This window comes from Natator depressus, chromosome 23 (genome assembly GCF_965152275.1).
Source record: "Natator depressus isolate rNatDep1 chromosome 23, rNatDep2.hap1, whole genome shotgun sequence".
Lineage (NCBI taxonomy): Eukaryota > Metazoa > Chordata > Testudines > Cheloniidae > Natator > Natator depressus.
Window position 1 is genome coordinate 4,745,675 of NC_134256.1, and position 18,960 is coordinate 4,764,634.

The 18,960-nt window shown below is 42.4% G+C and overlaps 1 protein-coding gene across 1 annotated transcript in view; it reads right to left on the reverse strand.

Annotated features, from left to right (window-relative positions):
- Positions 1 to 18,960, reverse strand: part of ARHGAP35 (Rho GTPase activating protein 35) — a 101,189-nt gene that overhangs the window by 8,409 nt on the left and 73,820 nt on the right. The window contains exon 4 of the mRNA XM_074937589.1: positions 1,810 to 1,887. Within this exon, the coding sequence (XP_074793690.1) occupies positions 1,810 to 1,887 (78 nt within the window). The remainder of the gene's footprint in view (positions 1 to 1,809; positions 1,888 to 18,960) is intronic.

Genomic DNA, 18,960 nt, shown 5'->3' on the forward strand with positions numbered 1-18,960 from the left:
ATGCTAGCCTCCATGATAATTGTTTTGATTATAAATTTATTTTATGTTGTATCAACAGTTTAAGTTTTGAATGTGCTGAAAATGTGTGCACTGACAATACAAAACTGGATCGCAATAGGTGTCTGGGACCGATGGGAGTTGGGTAAACATCAGGTGTGGCTTCTGGCATATGGGAAGACATGGGAGGCAGTTTGGGATTGTGGGCTAAACACAACAGCTGGATGTTTCTACTAAAATTATCAGACCCAAGCAGTGAAACTGTAGTTTAAAATTATTTTGCTTTGTGTTTCAGAGTTAACCCCTATTAAGATAATGGAGCAGCTCACACCTCTGAGGTCTTGTCTAGATTATAGGTTTGTTTACACAACCTGGAACCAAAATATCAGTCTGTTTTAACTCACACCTTCATCTATTTTGGTGCAAATCTGCATGTGGACACACTTATTTCAGCTTAAGAATGTTCTATTTTGATTAATCCAAAAGAAGTGTGCACCCACAGACTTGAGTCAAAATAAATGAGGGTGTGAATTAAAACAGATTGGTTATTCCAGTTCCAGATTGTACCCTATGCAAAAGTGTTTTTAAAGCTAAATTAATCATCATAGTTTGAAATCACTTACCACATAGCCTAGATATAGTTTAATACCTTTAAAACCATGTTAGCTGGTACCTAATTAACTGTAGGGTGTTAACGGCATTAAACGGTATTTCTACACTGGGTATAAAATAGGTTTCAGAGTAGCAGCCGTGTTAGTCTGTATTCGCAAAAAGAAAAGGAGGACTTGTGGCACCTTAGAGACTAACCAATTTATTTGAGCATCCGAGCTGTAGCTCACGAAAGCTTATGCTCCAATAAATTGGTTAGTCTCTAAGGTACCACAATTACTCCTTTCCTTTTAGGAAAATTCTCCTTTTCCTATTCTATAAAATAGAATTTCAAATCATGTTAACAGACATGATTTAAAATACATCTTTTACCTGTAGACTAGACAAGGCCAGAGGGCAGTTTGCAAAGGCAGAAAATAGAACCTTGCATTGATTCACACTTGTTTCACATCCACGAGGTCTAGAAACATCTTTTTAAAAAATGAAATAAAAACATAAGAATGGCCATTCTGGGTCAGAACAAAGGCCTTCCAATAGTGGCCAATGCCAGGTGCTTCAGAGGGAATGAATAGAACAGGTGATCATCAAGTAATCCATCCCCTCTTGCCCATTCCCAGCTTCTGGCAAACAGGGGCAAGGGACACCATCTCTAGCCCTTGTAGTCTAGAGCACCATCATCCCTTTTATTCTAGCGCACAAGTCTACTTTAAGGGGTGGATTGTGTGGCAAGTTCTACAGCTGGGGAAGCGCAGCACACACAGGACCCTGATTATTTCAACAGAGCAGACATAGCCTAAATATTTTGGGAAGAACAGAGTACCAACACAGCATAACAACAGTTACAGCAGCACTGGCTGATAATTTGGCTGATCATCACAATCTGATTGCTCAGGTTTAAGAAATTAGAGCAAATTCCCAATCAGTCAATGAACAAATATTAAAGAAAGCTGTGCCCATTACATTTAATCTGAATTAAACTCATGGTCACATTCAGACCTCTCAGCTTTCAGTCCAAATGCCAGTAATAGTTTAAAAGGTGATTACAGAGGCCCGGACCTGGAATCAAAACAGATTGTACAAAAATAAATCATTTTGATCTGGACTAGACTAGATGATGCTAAGTAAATTAAAAAAAATATTTCCCATGCTACTGCCACAGCCGAACCCCCTTTGCCCAATTACAGCAATAGGAACAGACATTACCTTGATCAAACTGTCTCTGCAGACTCTCCATCTCAGACTTGTTTCCGCTCACACGATAGATGCCTTCAGTATTCAATCCTAGTGAAACAACAAGGAAACAAAAAGTCAGTGCAAGGACTGGAATCAGAAGGGTGCAACTTTGTGGAAGTGTTATCTGGATGGAACAGAATTCTCTGTCTACAAGGAGAGGAATGAATGAATCAGTGACTCCCATGTCACAAGAACTGGAAAGTGGTGCACAACTTTTATTCCTTAGAACGAGCAATATGTTCATAGGTATTTGGAATCTGGCTAAAGGAAGAAGCTACCCTTCATTGCTCCTTTCCTTACTACCATCCCAAGGACAAATGCCTGTATACATAGAGCTCATTCAGTTCTGTTGCAGTAACCTCAGCATATACAGAAGCAATTGGACACAAGAGGGCGAGGGTGATCACTTGCAATGCAACTAGAAGGATATGCAACTCTTGCAGTGAATCTATGAGCAGGGAAAACAAATGTCTCAATTTAGCCATCATTTTAATTGATGCTTTCTGAGAAGCCCACGTTCAGTGAGATAAAAGAGAAACTGTCTTATGATACACAGTACATTAATAGTATTTGAATCTGAAGTGCAAAGGATTTATTCAATATACAGGTCATCAACTGGACAGTTTAAAAGCTTTTAATTGCTAAAGAAGTGGACTGTATCAGGGTCTCATTTTACAGAAACCAACTCACCTCATCAGAAAAGAAAACTGGGTTAATAGACCAGCCCAGAAGACCATAAAATTCAGGGCGGACACAAAAGAATCAGTGTCTGTGCACTTGGAAAGAAAAACAGGAGCAGCTGCCACCATGCGTCTCCCTGCGGCCCAAATTCAAAACAAGCTCGCCATTAGACAACAGGGCTTATTAAGGCAAGTACCTGTTTAATGTACACATACAGCAAGAAAGACAGAGCCCCATCTCTCTGCCTTTAATCGGAAGCTCTGCTTTTCTGGTCCTTGCTTACACCTTTCTCAGGCTATGTCTATACTACACGACCTAAGTTACGCAACTCCAGCTGAAGTCGATGTAGCTTAGGTAGACTTACTGTGGGGTCTACACCATGCTGGGTTGACGGGAGACACTCTCCCGTTGACTTACCTTACTCCTCTCATTCCTGGTGGAGTACAGGGGTTGACTGGAGAGCGCTCTGCCATCGATTTAGCAGGTCTTCACGAGACCCACTAAATCGACCCCTGGTGCATCGATCACTGGAGTGTCGATCCCACGGTAGTGTAGACGTAGCCTCAGTTTGACTCACTAATGATGGACATACCCAAACTGTCCAAAGAGGACTTAAAATTGACAGTAACTAGTTCTTAAGATTTGTTTCTGGGCTTTGCCGTGCTATAAAATATTGTTCACAATAAGTGTTCCCCAGGAGATGCACTTTCCCCAAAGATTATTGTGCTCTGCTTCTCGTGTTTTGTTACAACCCCCAGCCCATGGTGAACCATCACGTCTACAGCACCATGTTCCCAAGAAAGAGGCAGTCTAGTCAGGGACCCCAGTCCTAGTTCCATTGTCATATAAAGTTGGAGAGCCACAAAGAAATCAAAGCAGGTATGTGCAAACTGGAAAAAGAAAGCAGTGAAAATATGAAGAGCTGTTTAAAAGCCTAGTATGGTCATTAAAAGTCTACATGCGCCCTAGCTCCTGTTAGCAAATCTGACCTCAATCATTTCTGTCACACCAAACTCTCATAAAGCCAGCATCATTCTTGCCTTAAGTAACACTAGTACTGTCAAACCTTACAGCAATACTAAGCAATGAATGCATGAAACAAAAGGAACATCAGAGCACAGACATTCTGGCAATTTCTTTCTTTCTCCCCTCCCACCCCAAGACTCGCTGCTCAGACATGTAGATGGAAAGGGAATAGACACTATGGGACTGCGAAGACTGCAGATGGCTCCACAATTGTTCCCCAATTAATTTTTTCTGACAGAACATAACCACTCAGCACAAAGAAAGATGAGTAATTCCTTCTCTTAATGATCGTCCACCATAGCCGCTAATAAGAGGAAATGGCAAATTAATTACCAGTAGCTTAAATGAGAGGCATAATGCTGACAACATATATAATTTGAAACAAACATAACTTGTAAATTCAAACCATCCCCCTTCATGACTGAGCAACACCAATATTTAATGTAGGCAGTGGTGTAGCTGTGTTGGTCCTAGGAAATGAGAGACACAAGGTGGGTGAGATAGTATCGTTTATTGGACCAACTTCTGTTGGAGAGAGAGAAGCTTTCGAGCTTTTCTTCAGGTCTGGGAAATACACTCATGCCAGGTCTACACTACACTCCCACTTACTTCAGAATAATTTATGTCATTCAGGTGTGTGAATAAGTCACACCGACCTAAGCACCAGTATGGACAGCACTATCATGATGACATAACTACCGCCTCTTGCGGAGGTGGATTTATTATGCCGATGCAAGAGCTCTCTCCCATTGGCATAGAGCGTTTTCACCAGACGCTCTACAGCACTGCAGCTCCGCTGATGTCATGCTTCTAGCATAGAGTCAGTCTCATTGTCATAGCTAAATATAAGATGGTACAGACAGTCTAGCATAAGTAGTTAACATATTTCAAGTCACCATTCAAGGTGAAGTGGCCCATGAACATTAAATCCCAGCCATAGAGGGGGAAAAAGGCTCTGTGTGTGTGTGTGGGGGGGGGGGCAGTTTAAGTTATAGATTGTTGTAATAAGCAATAAATCCAGTGTGTCTATTCAGATTTCAGAGTAGCAGCCGTGTTAGTCTGTATCTGCAAAAAGAACAGGAGTACTTGTGGCACCTTAGAGACTAAAATTTATTTGAGCATAAGCTTTCGTGGGCTACAATTTTGCAACAGAAAAGCTTAAAAAACAGACTCCAACGAGAAACTGCTGAACTTGAATTAATATGCAAACTAGATACCATTAACTTGGGTTTGAATAGAGACTGGGAGTGGCTGGGTCATTACACAAATTGAATCTATTTCCCCATGTGAAGTATCCTCACACCTTCTTGTCAACTGTCTAAGTGGGCCATCTTGATTACCACTACAAAAGTTTTTTTCTCCTGCTGATAATAGCTCATCTTAATTAGCCTCTTACTCCACCTTTTCATATTCTCTGTGTGTGTATATTATATATAAGAACAGGAGTACTTGTGGCACCTTAGAGACTAACACATTTATTTGATATAACCTTTCTATATGTCCCATTCTATGCATCCGATGAAGTGAGCTGTAGCCCATGAAAGCTTATGCTCAAATAAATGTGTGTTAGTCTGTGAGGTGCCACAAGTCCTCCTGTTCTTTTTGTCTCTATTCAGTCCATGATTTTTAGTATCTAGCCAAGTTATGAATTTAAGCTCACAGGATCATCTTTTGAAGGTATTATGTGGGTTTCCTTTGAGGATGAGGACTGAGAGGATGAGGACTCTTCTGGTCTTCAAACAACCCCCCATGCTCTCCAAGCTCGTCATCAGAAGCAAATGCCCCACAGACCAGGACCACTAACTCAAAGCAGCACCAGATCCTGCCAAAACAGCCCATGTAAAATCTGTAGCCATACTTCCACTGCTACTATGCTCTTGATGAACTCTCACAAAAAAATTAATAGAAGATAAAAACACTATCATTTGGGGTGAACACTTTTGACAAAGCGATCACTCTATATCTGACATCACAATCCTCAACGGAAACCTGCATGACACCGGCAAAAGATGAGCTTGAGAGCTTAAATTCATAACTTTGCTAGATACGAAAAACCATAGACTCAAGAAAGACATTGGATTTACAGCTTATGCTAAACAATCTGTTCCACCTGTACTTCGATATGGCACTGAGTACATTTCCCAGACCTGAAGAAAAGCTCTGGGTAAGCTCAAAAGCTTCTCCCTCACCAAAAGAAGTTGGTCAAATAAAAGATATGACCTCATCCACCATGTCTCATCAATATTTAATAACTGACTTAATATTTCCTGCAATCCACTTCCATGTTTATTTTATGAAATCCTGTTTTACACCAGCCACACAGACATTACAAAGCTGTAGCATCAAGACAGGCTAAACATCATTTGACCTGAACTGAACTGATTAATATCAACCACTAATTTCATATAAGCAGAAACAAAACCTAGGAAGAAGCTGCAAGGAGTAACTTGACTTTAAAAAACAAAGCCCTGTCTATATCATTGCTAACATGGGTGCAACTCCATCAGTTTTGGCAATGTTGGGAGCTCTAGCACAGAAGGGACACTGGCTGCAAGCAGTGTTTTATGCATTATGTTAAGTAACACCTGCCAGAGCAGGGCTAGTCAACGCAATGCTTAAATCAGTGACAAATCTAGCAGTCTGCCTACAATAGTTTATTTATATGTTTCTCCCTGTGACAGGGACCATCTTTTTTGTTTTGTGTTTGTACAGTGCCTAGCACAATGGAGTCCTGGTCCATAATTGGAGTTCATAGATGCTACGATAATACAAATAATAATAATGTTGCTCATCACTGAAATACCCAAGTAAACTTCACAATTTATTCTAACAATACCTCAGAGATGGGGAGGATCATTATTTTACAGATAAGGAACTAAGGTAGAGAGAGATTAAATGACCTGCCCGATGTCACAGAGAACGTCTGTGGCACAACCGAGACTAAAACCCAGATTTTTCTTGTGCCCTACTGTAGCGTTAAAACTCCAAACTATTCCTTTCCTTCCCACTAGGGTCCCCAACCTTGCAAACATATGTGTAGATAGGGCTGAACTGGAGAGACAACACTAAGGAAATCCACAGTTTATTCAATATGGAGCTAAATAAACTACAGAGAAATAACTACAGAAGAACTGTATCTGGGAGCATCATCATACACTGAATTTCTGCTTACTACCCATGCTACTTTAGTTTAGTATTTCAGTCTTGGGCAGTAAGGGAAAACATGGTCTCAGGCTACAAAATTTCTCTAACTCTTCTCCATGTCACAATTGCAAGACTCTTAGGTGTGGTGTGTACTGTACAGAGGGCACTCTTGACCAGACGTACTGGAACCGGGCATGTGCAGATCTCTGTAGGGTGAGACCCACATGCAACCTTCAGGAATGCACAATCTTGGGGAACACCACCACCGAGGACTTGTCTGTGTGAGGGATTTTTGCACCAGTGGAGCGACATATACATGCAAATCCCCTGAGTAGCTACGCTACAGCAGTGTAAGACAGGTCTTGCATTTGACAGAATTACGGGAACCTAAATGTGCAAAAAAGCAGTAAGATTTATTCTCAGACATATGGACATGAATTCTGTGAAGAATCAAAAGAACCTGCCTGCATACAAAGGCAATAGATTTCCCAAGATATGTATGTACCCACTGCATGAGGAGAGGATCAAGCCATTCATTTTTAAATGAAACACACAGAATGAATGGGTATCTGAATAATGGGGATATAAATCCAGCATGGGGTTTCTATGATAAAAAGGTAAAGCTTTTTTAAGGGAGATCACCAGAAAAGGTAGAACAACAGTACTATAACCAACTTGATCATTACAGGGTCCAAATTCATCAAAGGTTTCTAATGCTACCTGCCTTCTGCGCTTGCCTTCTTCTCAGCAATCAGACGATCTCTGGGTCACCCACCTTATTGCTCCTAACAATGCCGAAGGTATGCTCCAGCAGCACCAACTGGTGACCTCTGGTAATTCATGTAAGTGGCAACATGACTTTAACAGGTTAAAATCTAGTCAGGGCAGTGAGTGACAAGATTAAAAGATATGTGCTGTAGTGTTTTCAACAGCACAATTCATGTATAACCTCACTTATACGCTTGCTCCCCATTAGTTTTTGTCAATAGCTGTAAGAAAGTGCACGGATAATGGAAGTAAGGTGAGAATACAAAATGACCAACATCCTGAAATACTAAGAAGTAGGAACAGCTGGGTTTCTCACTCTTGCTGTCAGATTCTCATCAGTAACATCTGACGACAAAGATATATAATGAGCCCAATGTGGCTACACTGGGATATCTTGTGTGGTTACACCTACCACAGACTGACTGCTGAGAGCCCTCCAGTAGAAAGGACTTTAACATTGCCTAAGTGGCATTCCCACCAGCAAGAGCAAGAAGAGAAAGACAGCCGTTATTTTCAACATAGTCCTTAACCAGAGGCCCAGCTAATGAATTCCAAAGAAAAAAGCTGGTTGGGCTTTCCAAAGAGATTTGTCCATTCTCCATAAAAGATCTTTTATTACATGAACCAAATCTTAGAATCAAGCGGTGGGAAAAGTTAATTAAGGTAGAACCTTAATCTGTTTCACAAAAGAATTTTGGATAAATATGCAAATGTATCTTGCTCCTTTAAAGCACTTAATTCTTCCAGCTGACATTTCTACAACCAGAAAATAAGATTCACATACAATACACTAGCTACCAAGAATCAAATGACTCACTGGAAACCTCCATAAATTTTGTGACATCCATGGTGATAATATTCCATGACAATCTAGGTTTTTTAGCAGGACACGTTAAATATGAAAGAAAACTTTAATAATCCAGGTAACTAGAAATAAATCTGGTTTCTCAATCTGGGAAGGCTTCCCAGAAGTTTAGGCCTTACTATATATCTGAAATGTACCCCTGTGACAGAACCTCTTCTTCTCCAGATCATCACTCGAAGAAAAAACAAGGCATTAGGCATATTAGTTAGCGACTAGAAAAATTATAGCAAAGTTGCACCACGCAAGCAGCACTAGTACAGATGTGTTTGTAGAATCAGGAAAAGGAGCACAAAAACAGAGGACAATTATATACATAATACAATTTAAGGGAGAAAAACATACTACATATGTAGGATAGCATCAAGGCAAGGTTCATGACATTTAGGGTCTCTAGAGCCCTTAATCCAGCCTTGGAGAGAAAAATCAAAGAAAATTCAAGTTAAATTAGTTCTGAATAAATATAGCAGCACGAAACAACATAAATGAGAACAAATACAAAATGCACTTGGCGAGTGATTTTCAGAACTAAAAAGAATGAGCTACGATGACACTGGACTGGTCGGAGAACCCAACTAGGGCCTGTGAGCAATTAGAAACAGATTGCTAGAGCAGCTTCAGGGGTTGACAATTTCTGGGTTTCAAATTCACCAAAAAGCAGTAAACACACTATAAAGATAAAAGAACTATTACTTACCTTACAGTAACTACAGTTCTTCAACATGCATTGTCCACACAGACTCAACTCTTGGTGTTTGTGCGCCCCACTCACACACGATCAGATGTTTTAGTCAACAGAGTCTGTTGGGACAAACCTGTGCTCTAGACATCCTCACATCCCTCACCCGAAGGATGGAGCAGGCCCAACCAACCAAGATGGTCTGCAACACTGGGTCCTTATGCAACTGCTTACAGTTGTCTGGGAATTGTCTGCTGATATAACCTGTTAGTAAGTCTGGAAGACGCAGGGCCTTCAGCATGATAAATACACCAAGTTCAGAGCTGAATGGTCTCCTGACAGAGAGCTGGTGATCTGGCTACTCCCTGCCTGTAGACATAATGTACAGCTGTGGTGTTGCATGTGGATCCCTGGAGGAAAGGTAGAAATGCTTTGCATACCAAATGAATGGCTCTGAGTTCCAGGACATTTACGTACAGACTAGTTTCCTGAAGGATCACATCCCCCGCATTTGAAGGAGTTCAGGTTGAGACCCCTATTCCTCAGTGGAGGCATCCGTCACCAGTGTCTTGGTTGGAAGAATTGCAGAGAAGGGTACTCCCTTGCACACCTGAAGAGGGTATTTTCACCAGTTTAGCAAGGAGAGACTTCTTGCAGGACTGTGACCATCATATATCCATGTGGTGCCTTCTGGATAGATATGCTGATTTTAACCACCTTTGTAAGGAATGAAGGTGAAGCCTCGCAAACTGCTTCACACAGGTGCATGAGGCCTTTCATCCAGAAGTCTAAGGTATGCTCTTATGATTTCTGTGAGAGACTGAAGTTGGTTGATGAGGTTCGTTATAGTTTGGAATCTCCCTTATGGAAGGTAAACTTGTACTGACATGGAATCTAACTCAGTTCCTATAAAACTCTATGTTTTGAGTTGAAATAAATATATTTTTCAATGTTGACTTTGAGACCCAGTGCACTGAAGAGCCTTACAGTCATGTGAATCAAGTTGGTCACCTGCTAGCGTGACCATCCTCAGATCAGCCAGAAGTTGAGACATGGACAGACCTGGTTCCTATGCTTCCTTAGACAAGCTGCCATAACTGCCAAACACTTGGTGAAATATCCTCAATGCTGTGGAAAGACCAAAGTGGGCAGGATCCTGTACCAGCAGAGAGATGTTCCGATCAAGAATCTGAAGCATTTCCTGTGAGTTGGATGAATGGACGTATGAAAATCAGCATGCTGAAGGTCAAGAGCCGTGAACCGGTTTTGAGGGTCTACCAAAAGAATTACGGAGACCAAAGTCACCATCCTGAACTTGAAACGATGGATGAATTTGCCAAGATGTTGAAAGTCCAGAATGGGATGCCAACAACTCCCTTTCTTTTTTGGGATGAGAAAATAATGGGTAAAAAAAACCCTGCTGCTCCTGCACTCTAACAGCACCTCCTTCTCTAGAGATCCAGGCTGTAGACAGAAGTCCATTTCTTTCAACAGTATTTCATGAGATCCCTGAAAGGGGACAGGGAAGGAGGGTAGGAAGGGACTGGAAGTGGATAGAATACTCCTTGCTGACAATTTCCAAGACGCACTGGTCTGAAGTGATCCAAGTCCAGGCTTCCCAAAAATAAAAAGCCAAAGAGGGGTGGAAAGGAAGAGATCCTCAAGAGGTTCTGTCAGGCTTTGACACTGGCATCAAACCTGCCAGTTTTGGCTGCCTGGCAGAAGATGCAGACTGTGAAGAGGCAGAAGAGTTACTGTTGGAAGAAAGTCTGCTCCTCTCTCAGTGGCTCCAAAGTCTTCTGAGGCTGACGATAGCAACGGGCAGAAGGAACACTGTGGTCTTAGTTGCTTTCTTCTTGGGGCTGGATTGCATAGTCCCAAAGAATGCAAAGTTTTCTCGAAGTACCTTCAGCAAATGGAGAACCTGATCCATTTTGGAATTAAGTTCATTAGCCTTAATGGGAAGGTCCTCAGCTGTGGTTTGGACTTCCCTGGGAATCCGAGAGGACTGGAGCTAGGAGGATGTTCTTCCACAGATGTAGCCATAATACATGCCGCTGTGTTCAATGGATCCAGTGCCATATGTAGGGAAATGTGGGCTATTATCTGTCCCTCAGTAGTCACTTTAAATTCCTCTTGTTCCTGTGATAGAGCAAAGAGCGCTTCATGAGGAAAAATTTTAGATGAACCTCTAGCTTTGAGTCCACTTAGAAAAGGAGTGACATACAGAACGTTGCTTAGGAGAGGTCATATTTCTGAACAAAAAGGCACCTGCAGCGCTTGACATTAAGCATAATTGCAGCTTCATATGAGGTGCAGGGTTTGAACTCTAGGGATTTCACTTTTGCATTGCTAGAGCCCCTCTGGTGGGGGTCATGGGAGGGGCAGGGAGTTTAGACTGTAAACTAACTAAAGATTTTTTGTGCCAAAGGGCAGAGAGACTAAGACTAACTAATTAACAATACCAATAACTAACACTAGCACAGAGTGCAGAGAAGCAGGCAGACACCGCAGGGATTCTTTCAAGAACGGTAAAAAGGAAACAAGGACTTTCTCCATAGTTTATGTCCTCGGGTGGTGGGGCATGAGGTCATCAAGGGCACTGGCACAGACACTACTGGCCAAAACAATCCAGTCTTAGGCTCAAGCACACCAAGAGTGGAATCCATACAGGCAATCACTTGAGGAATCACACACACATTCTTTCCTGCCAGGCAAGTTGTAATCACCATAAACACTAAAGCTTGTGTCTCAAGGGATTTCCTTGTTTTTGTGGTTAGATCCAAACCTGTAACTTCACCACCATATTCTACATTTAGTTTCTTTTCTGAAATTTTGGTTTGACAAAACATTAAAAGACTTATACTGAAAATGTAAGTCACCTGAATTAAGATCTAGCTATTTGCAGATATCTAGTTCTGTGCATTAGCAATGAGCTGGTTTTTTTCATAAGCAGTGTTGTCCTAGCCATGTCAGTCCCAGGATATTAGAGAGGCAAGGTGGGTGAGGTAATATCTTTTATTGGACCAACTTCAGTTGCTGAGAGAGAAGTTTTGGGCTTACACAGAGCTCTTCTTTAAATTATAAACTCACATTCAAAATCTCTAGGATATAAAGTGTGAAAGCAATATTTCCTTTTAGTTTTAAAAATATTTTTATAATCTGCTTTAAAAAAAATAAAACTTCCATGATTTTAAGCCTCCTATTACTACAAACTAATAGCATTCATACAAATTTCACACAAGCATTCATCTCATTTCTAAAAACATTTCTCTATGATTTTAAATATACTTAATGTATTTGATAGCAATTTGAACAGTGTTTTCCACTGTTTCCCATGTTTGTATGGTTCCATTACACAACAACCAGGGAGCTTTTTTTTTTTTTTTTTTTTAATTAAATAGGAACTGTGATTACAAAACCATAAAATAAAATTGGTACAGGGTTCAGAACATGGTGGACCACCTGAAACTCATTTGCTGAAATTGTCTAGATTGTGTGTTGACTAAGTTTCCTGAAGCAACTATCCGTTGTCTGAAGGAGAGGTTAATAGGGGTAGGAGAGATCAATAAGACTGGGACTTTTCAGCCTGGAAAATAAATGACTAAGGGGGATATAATTGAGGTCTATAAAATCATGACAGGTGTTGAGAAAATAAATAAGGAAGTGTTTACTCCTTCTCATAACACAAGAACTAGGGGTCACCAAATGAACGCACAGTCAGCCTCTTTGCCACTAGGACGGAAGAATCCCATGCACCGCTACAGACTAGGGACCAAATGGCTAGGCAGCAGTTCTGCAGAAAAGGACCTAGGGGTTACAGTGGATGAGAAGCTGGATATGAGTCAACAGTGTGCCCTTGTTGCCAAGAAGGCCAATGGCATTTTGGGATGTATAAGTAGGGGCATTGCCAGTAAATCGAGGGAAGTGATCTTTCCCCCCTATTGGTGAGGCCTCATCTGGAGTACTGTGTCCAGTTTTGGGCCCCACACTACAAGGATGAGGAAAAACTGGAAAGCATCCAACAGAGGGCAACAAAAATGATTAGGGGACTGGAACACATGATTTATGAGGAGAGGCTGAGAGAACTGGGATTGTTTAGTCTGCGGAAGAGAAGAATGAGGGGGGATTTGATAGCTGCTTTCAACTATCTGAAAGGGGGTTCCAAAGAGGATGGATCTAGACTGTTCTCAGTGGTAGCAGATGACAGAACGAGGAGTAATGGTCTCAAGTTGCAGTGGGGGAGGTTTAGGTTGGATATCAGGAAAATCTTTTTCACTAGGAGGGTGGTGAAACACTGGAATGGGTTACCTAGGGAGGTGGTGGAATCTCCTTCCTTAGAGGTTTTTAAGGTCAGGCTTGACAAAGCCCAGGCTGGGATGATTTAGTTGGGGATTGGTCCTGCTTTGAGCAGGGGTTTGGACTAGATGACCTCCTGAGGTCCCTTCCAACCCTGATATTCTATGATTCTATGAAAATACAATATTCAGAAAGAAAAATGGGTCTCACCCACAAGACAAACAGAAAAAGGAATAAACTCAATACAGTACAGATGAAACTCTAGAAAAGACCAGAGTTTTAGAAATACAGGGCTAAATTCAGTCCTTGGGTAACAGGTCATGAGAATCAATGGAGTTACACCTGGTCTGAATTGGACGCCTAAGAGAAGAACAAAGGGAATACTTATATTTTTCCTGTAAGCTACTCATACTTTCTCAATTTTAACTCCAGTATTTTCCGTGAAAATCTGCGGTTTCTTTTTTAAACCGTTATGACTATCTGCCCATATTTATACACATTCTATATATAAGCCACAACACACAAAACAAGAATGCGTCCTACATTATATTTTTTAAGTTTACATGACCTATCCCAATCAACTTTTATTAACAAAGTGGTTTTAAACATAGAATATCAGGAGCTGACAAGAAAAATATTCTGCTCTGGTATTAAATCATCCTCCAAAGAGTCATCCAGAGCAGGCCAGATTTATTCTCCTCACCATCCATTACCTTTTGTCATTTTTATTTACATTAATCGGTGCTTTATAACTGGCTGCATCAAATAAGTTTGCCAGCGTCCTTATTTAAAGGATTTTCACCCCTTGCCCTTTACACAGGCAGAAATTCTGCACACAATCCATATTTCTCCTCTAAATTCTGAGTGGACTTAGTGCTAGAGAAAGGTGTCAGACAGACAGCTCAGGAGACTCTAGCCCTGCATTTTTACTGGGTATTTCTCTTTGGCAGCAAAGATCTCTCTAAAGCGTAAGTGTGTCAACTTCTGGCAATACGCCGCCTTCTTTCACTGAAACATGGACTTGCGATATCTCCTCAGTCTGTTATGACAATCTTGATGACTGCCAGCCAGGCAACCAGATGCTGTCTCTCTATAAATTAGAAAAGGCATTGTGTACACAGCCAGCTGTGTCATAAATCGCCAGGTTTGGAAGAGGAGAGGTGCAAACATCACACCATGTCTGTGGCATCATATGGATTTGACATTTGGTTGGTTCTTTCTGTGCCTCCCATTACAGATAATATATGCTGGGGAGTTTCTGAACACATGTCCTGATCCAAACCAGAAACAGTTTCAGTGATCTCCGCAGTTAGTATGGAAATGTACATCTTCAGACATTTTTAAAATACCTACATTACCAAATCTCTTTCTATCACAGCATCCATTTCTATAGCACCAAACTTGTCTACACTTACAAAATTTACTGAAATAGCTATTCTGGAATAAACATTCCAGAATGACTATTTTGGTAAGCTTCCAAGTATAGATAAGCCATAAGCATGCCCTAGATAAACCAGATCTGCATGCTGTCGTCCTGAGTATTTCTGCGCTGCACTTTTTCCTGGTATAGAACATTTTTCTTGGACTATATCATCTCTACTATTTCAACACCATTTGTTATGGGTCTGTTGATTCAAGAATTAAAGTATTTAAATCAACAGATACAGATATCAAAGTAATAAAAGAGAATAAGGCCTAGTCTACACTAAAAAGTTAGGCTGACCCAGCTACATTGCTCTGGGGTGTGAAAAATTAGCAACATCGTTAAGCCAACCCAATCCTTGGGTAGACAGCGGTACGTCAACAGAAGAATTCTTCTGTTGACTAGCTACCACCTGCAAGGGAAGTGGATTATCTATGCCAACAGAAGAACCCCTCCCGTTGGCATACAGGTAGCATAGGCGGCGTGTATCATAGGCTAGGGGAGACTGTGCCCCCCAAAATAGCCAGGCATGGCCCTGCCCATGTTTCACCACCAGAACTCCTCTGCAGCTCCTCCTGTGTGGTGGCCCCAGCTCAGGCTGGGGCCACGCCACTTTGCCTTCCGGCGCTCCAGAATTGGAAAGGCTGGGGCCATGCTGCCTGGCCTCCCGGCGCACTAGCCTGGGGCAGGCAACCGTGCTGGGGGGTAGGGGCCTCTGGGCTCCAGCAGGGGGATGCGTGGTTGTCTACACTGGTGGTCTACACTGAAGTGCTATAGTGATGTAGCTGTGCCACTGTAGTGTTTCAAGTGAAGACAAGCCCTGACTGATGAAGTGTAAAAGCAGCTGGGAGTAAACAGTCTGCCAAGTATGTGAAAGACACTGAATCCTAACGTGTGAACTTGTTAGAATGCCCATAAAGATTTTATTTCCTCATCAGTACTCTTCGTCCTTTCTCTACAACACTCTATATTCACCCTCTGAAAGAGAGGGCTGACTGCTGTTCTGTCTCCACAACAAACCACGAGAGATGCAAGTGTATACTGCAAGACCCTTCCTGACTCAAGGAGGTTGACCTCTGCAATGTTCTCATTCAGAGGCAAGCAGCGGCACTAATGAACCAAAGTTTAACACATTAACAACATTTCATTAACAAGTATCAGAGCAGGGGAGATTCCGAGGTGAAGAGGCTGCTGGCCCTGGCGCAGCCCGAGCGCTGGAGACTGACAGGTACCTGCCCCTGCCCCATCCTGGCACCGCCTGTCCCCCAGCCCAGTGAGTGTTACCTGCCCCACCAGCCTCAGTGCCCTGCCCCATACTGTCAGCCACCCCAAGCTCACTGTGACACCAGTATCCCTTGGCAAAGGGCCCCCTGATCTTCACAAACAGCTGTCACCACAGGCCTGACAAACTCACTGCACCCCACACGTGTCTTACAGGGCACTTACTCACAAAGAGGAACGTGGAAGGGATCTACACAAGGCTGGTAACTTGTCAAGAGTGAGAATCTTTGTGAGATGTGTGCATGGGTAATAGTGAAGGAATAATGTATTTACCTTAAAAGTCTGCTTTACAGACTTGAGTAGAAATTAGTCACCAGGGGACAATGGCCCTTTGGGGCAAGGGGGATTTGTCGCCCTGCCTAACCTGACTGGCGATACAATGCAAGGCTCAATTGTTTAGCTTTGCACAACAGTAAGACTTTGAATGGGACACCATCAGAGGCAATGGCAAACAACTGAAACGCCTTAAAGGTAAAAAAGAAACATTACAACAAGCCGTTAGCATTATAAACTGCCTGTCAGAATGGGTAAGTACTAGTTTTCAGAGGTTGTGGAGCGGGGGAGAGGGGGTGCAAGGTGGAAGGTTCGCTTAGGGCGCAAAATATCCTTGCCCCAGCCCTGCCCTCCTGGCCGGGGCTGGGGGGGCGGGGGGAGAGGGGGAAGAGAACAGTGCGTCCTCTTCCCAGTTGGGGGCTGGAGGGGTGAAAGCTGCACAGACCCCAGTGCTGCTCCTGCTCTGCTGGCTCAGCCCCAGTGTCTTGCTGTAAGTGGCTGCTCTGCGAGTGTGGCTGGGGGTGGGGTGGGCACGGGCAGCCCAGATGTGCCTATCTTTAAGATGCAATACAGGCATAGTACAGTACTTGTTTTAAAAACAAAACAAAACAAAAACCTCTGCTTCTGCCTGATTGGTTACTCCCGGTTTCACATGATGTCTGGTTGCCCAGTCTGTAACTCTGGTGTTCGTATCTTTGAGGTTCTACTGTAGTATTATGTATTCCAAAAACTGGTCTCCACAGACACTGGCTTATCACAGTCTTGACTGGTCTTATGCGACCTTTTCCTCAGTGCATTCAATAGGGAATGGCTCTTCCCTCTCTTCAGAGGCGCGTCGGCTCCAGAGGATGAAACGCCAGCACTCTCAGCCTTGCCCAAGCACAGCAAGCACCGCACGTGCGTACTGTTGTTAGGAACTGGCCCTCCACATAACAATGTTTAAAAACTTAACTAACTCTAACACTAAACGGGTACTAGGGCCATGAGGCGGGAACGCTGCCCCTGCTGGGCAAAATTCTCCACACACGCCTAAGTGGAATACACAGCTGCATCTACTCAAAAGAATTATCTATTCCAGTGGTTCTCAAACTTTTTTTTTCACAGACCACATGAAAATTGCTGAGGGTCTCAACGGACCACTTCATGATCTTTCCAAATGTTGTTTGTACCGTTAGCTAACTATTGTAAAGTGCTTTGGATAAAAGTGCTATATAAAAAAACAATATTTTTTTGTTCTACAAATAAAAGCATACAACTCATATTTGAATATCAGTAGTCTTACCTTTCTAACGCAATGGATGTACCCTCCCTCCCCTGCCGCGGCAGCCACAGAGCTGGGGCTGGGGAACCTCGCCTCTTTCTCTGGCCACTGCAGCCCTGCACGTCCCAAACTCCCCCGACCCTCTCTTCTCACCCTACTGCCCTCTCCCACCTACCCCATATTCCCCCCCAAGGCCACCACCTCACCTTACATGTGTGTCTCCTACAGGGGCCAGGCACCTAATTAGTGGAGCCACGCCTGCGCTGCTCCACTAATTAGGTGGGTGGCCCTTCATTCTCTCGTGTGTGGCCGCCCAGGCATACACCCAAGAGGGAACTATCTGCGGACCACCTGAATGGAGCTTGTGGACCACTGGTGGTCTGCAGACCACAGTTTGAGACCCTCTGATCTATTCCAAATACTGGTCTCCATAGAAAGTGGCTTACCACATCAAGGACTTCATAGTTGCATACAGTGCAATGCTCTGAGACCAAAGCAGGATTGCTCCTGTCTAAAGTGAGGTTTCCACAAGCGATGGGACATCGATCATTTCTCATGGGAGAATATTCCACAAATTAATAGATCTCACTATTAGGAATTTTTCCGAGTATTATATTAAGGCTAATTTGATCTTTTCTGAATTACACCTGAGCATATCTCAAAGTATCATTTAAACCATACCTTAAAACCACAGAAAAAGAGCTACATGTTATGTCAACGCGACTGACGTTTTTCAACTCACCTTAATTCCATGTTTTATCTCAAATTATATTTCAGTGTTTTTGAGAGAGCTCTCATCCTTGTCTTTTCCTAACCAAGCTCTCTCTCTCTGGCCTCTGAACGCCAGGCACACTTATCAAAAAGGGCTACTGCAGTAGGACACAGTGTCCACTGGAAATCTGTTAGCCATGCATCTTCACTAGTTAAACATACCTGGCTTATCTAGAATGGCCAATAGCAAATCGATCGATTTATCCATATTGCTAACGCATTTTTGGAACATACTGTATAAAAATACTCTTAATGCTGCAATACTACTATTGTAAGACAGTTTTGTTTCACCACTACTGTAGAACACTGTCTTGTCAAGGAAGAGGTAGAGTTAGCATGAAGTATTCAAAGGTTGGAAAAAGGGTGAGTGTCTCTGAATAAAAAAAGGCTTTTGCTGATATTTGGAAGATGGAGGAAAGACCTACTGACAAATCTAGAACTATCAAGATCACTCAAAAGAGGCACCAACATGAATAAGCTCATTAAAATGCAGAATACTGAAAAGAACTATGTATTTTAATACCCCTTTTTTCACCACCATTAGAAAAATGCAACAACAGTTTATACAAGTCTTGCTAATTCAATCACTTATACTTGATCTATTAAAAGGCAAACTGCCAGAGTGGAACTATCCTAAATTTTATTTATTTGTA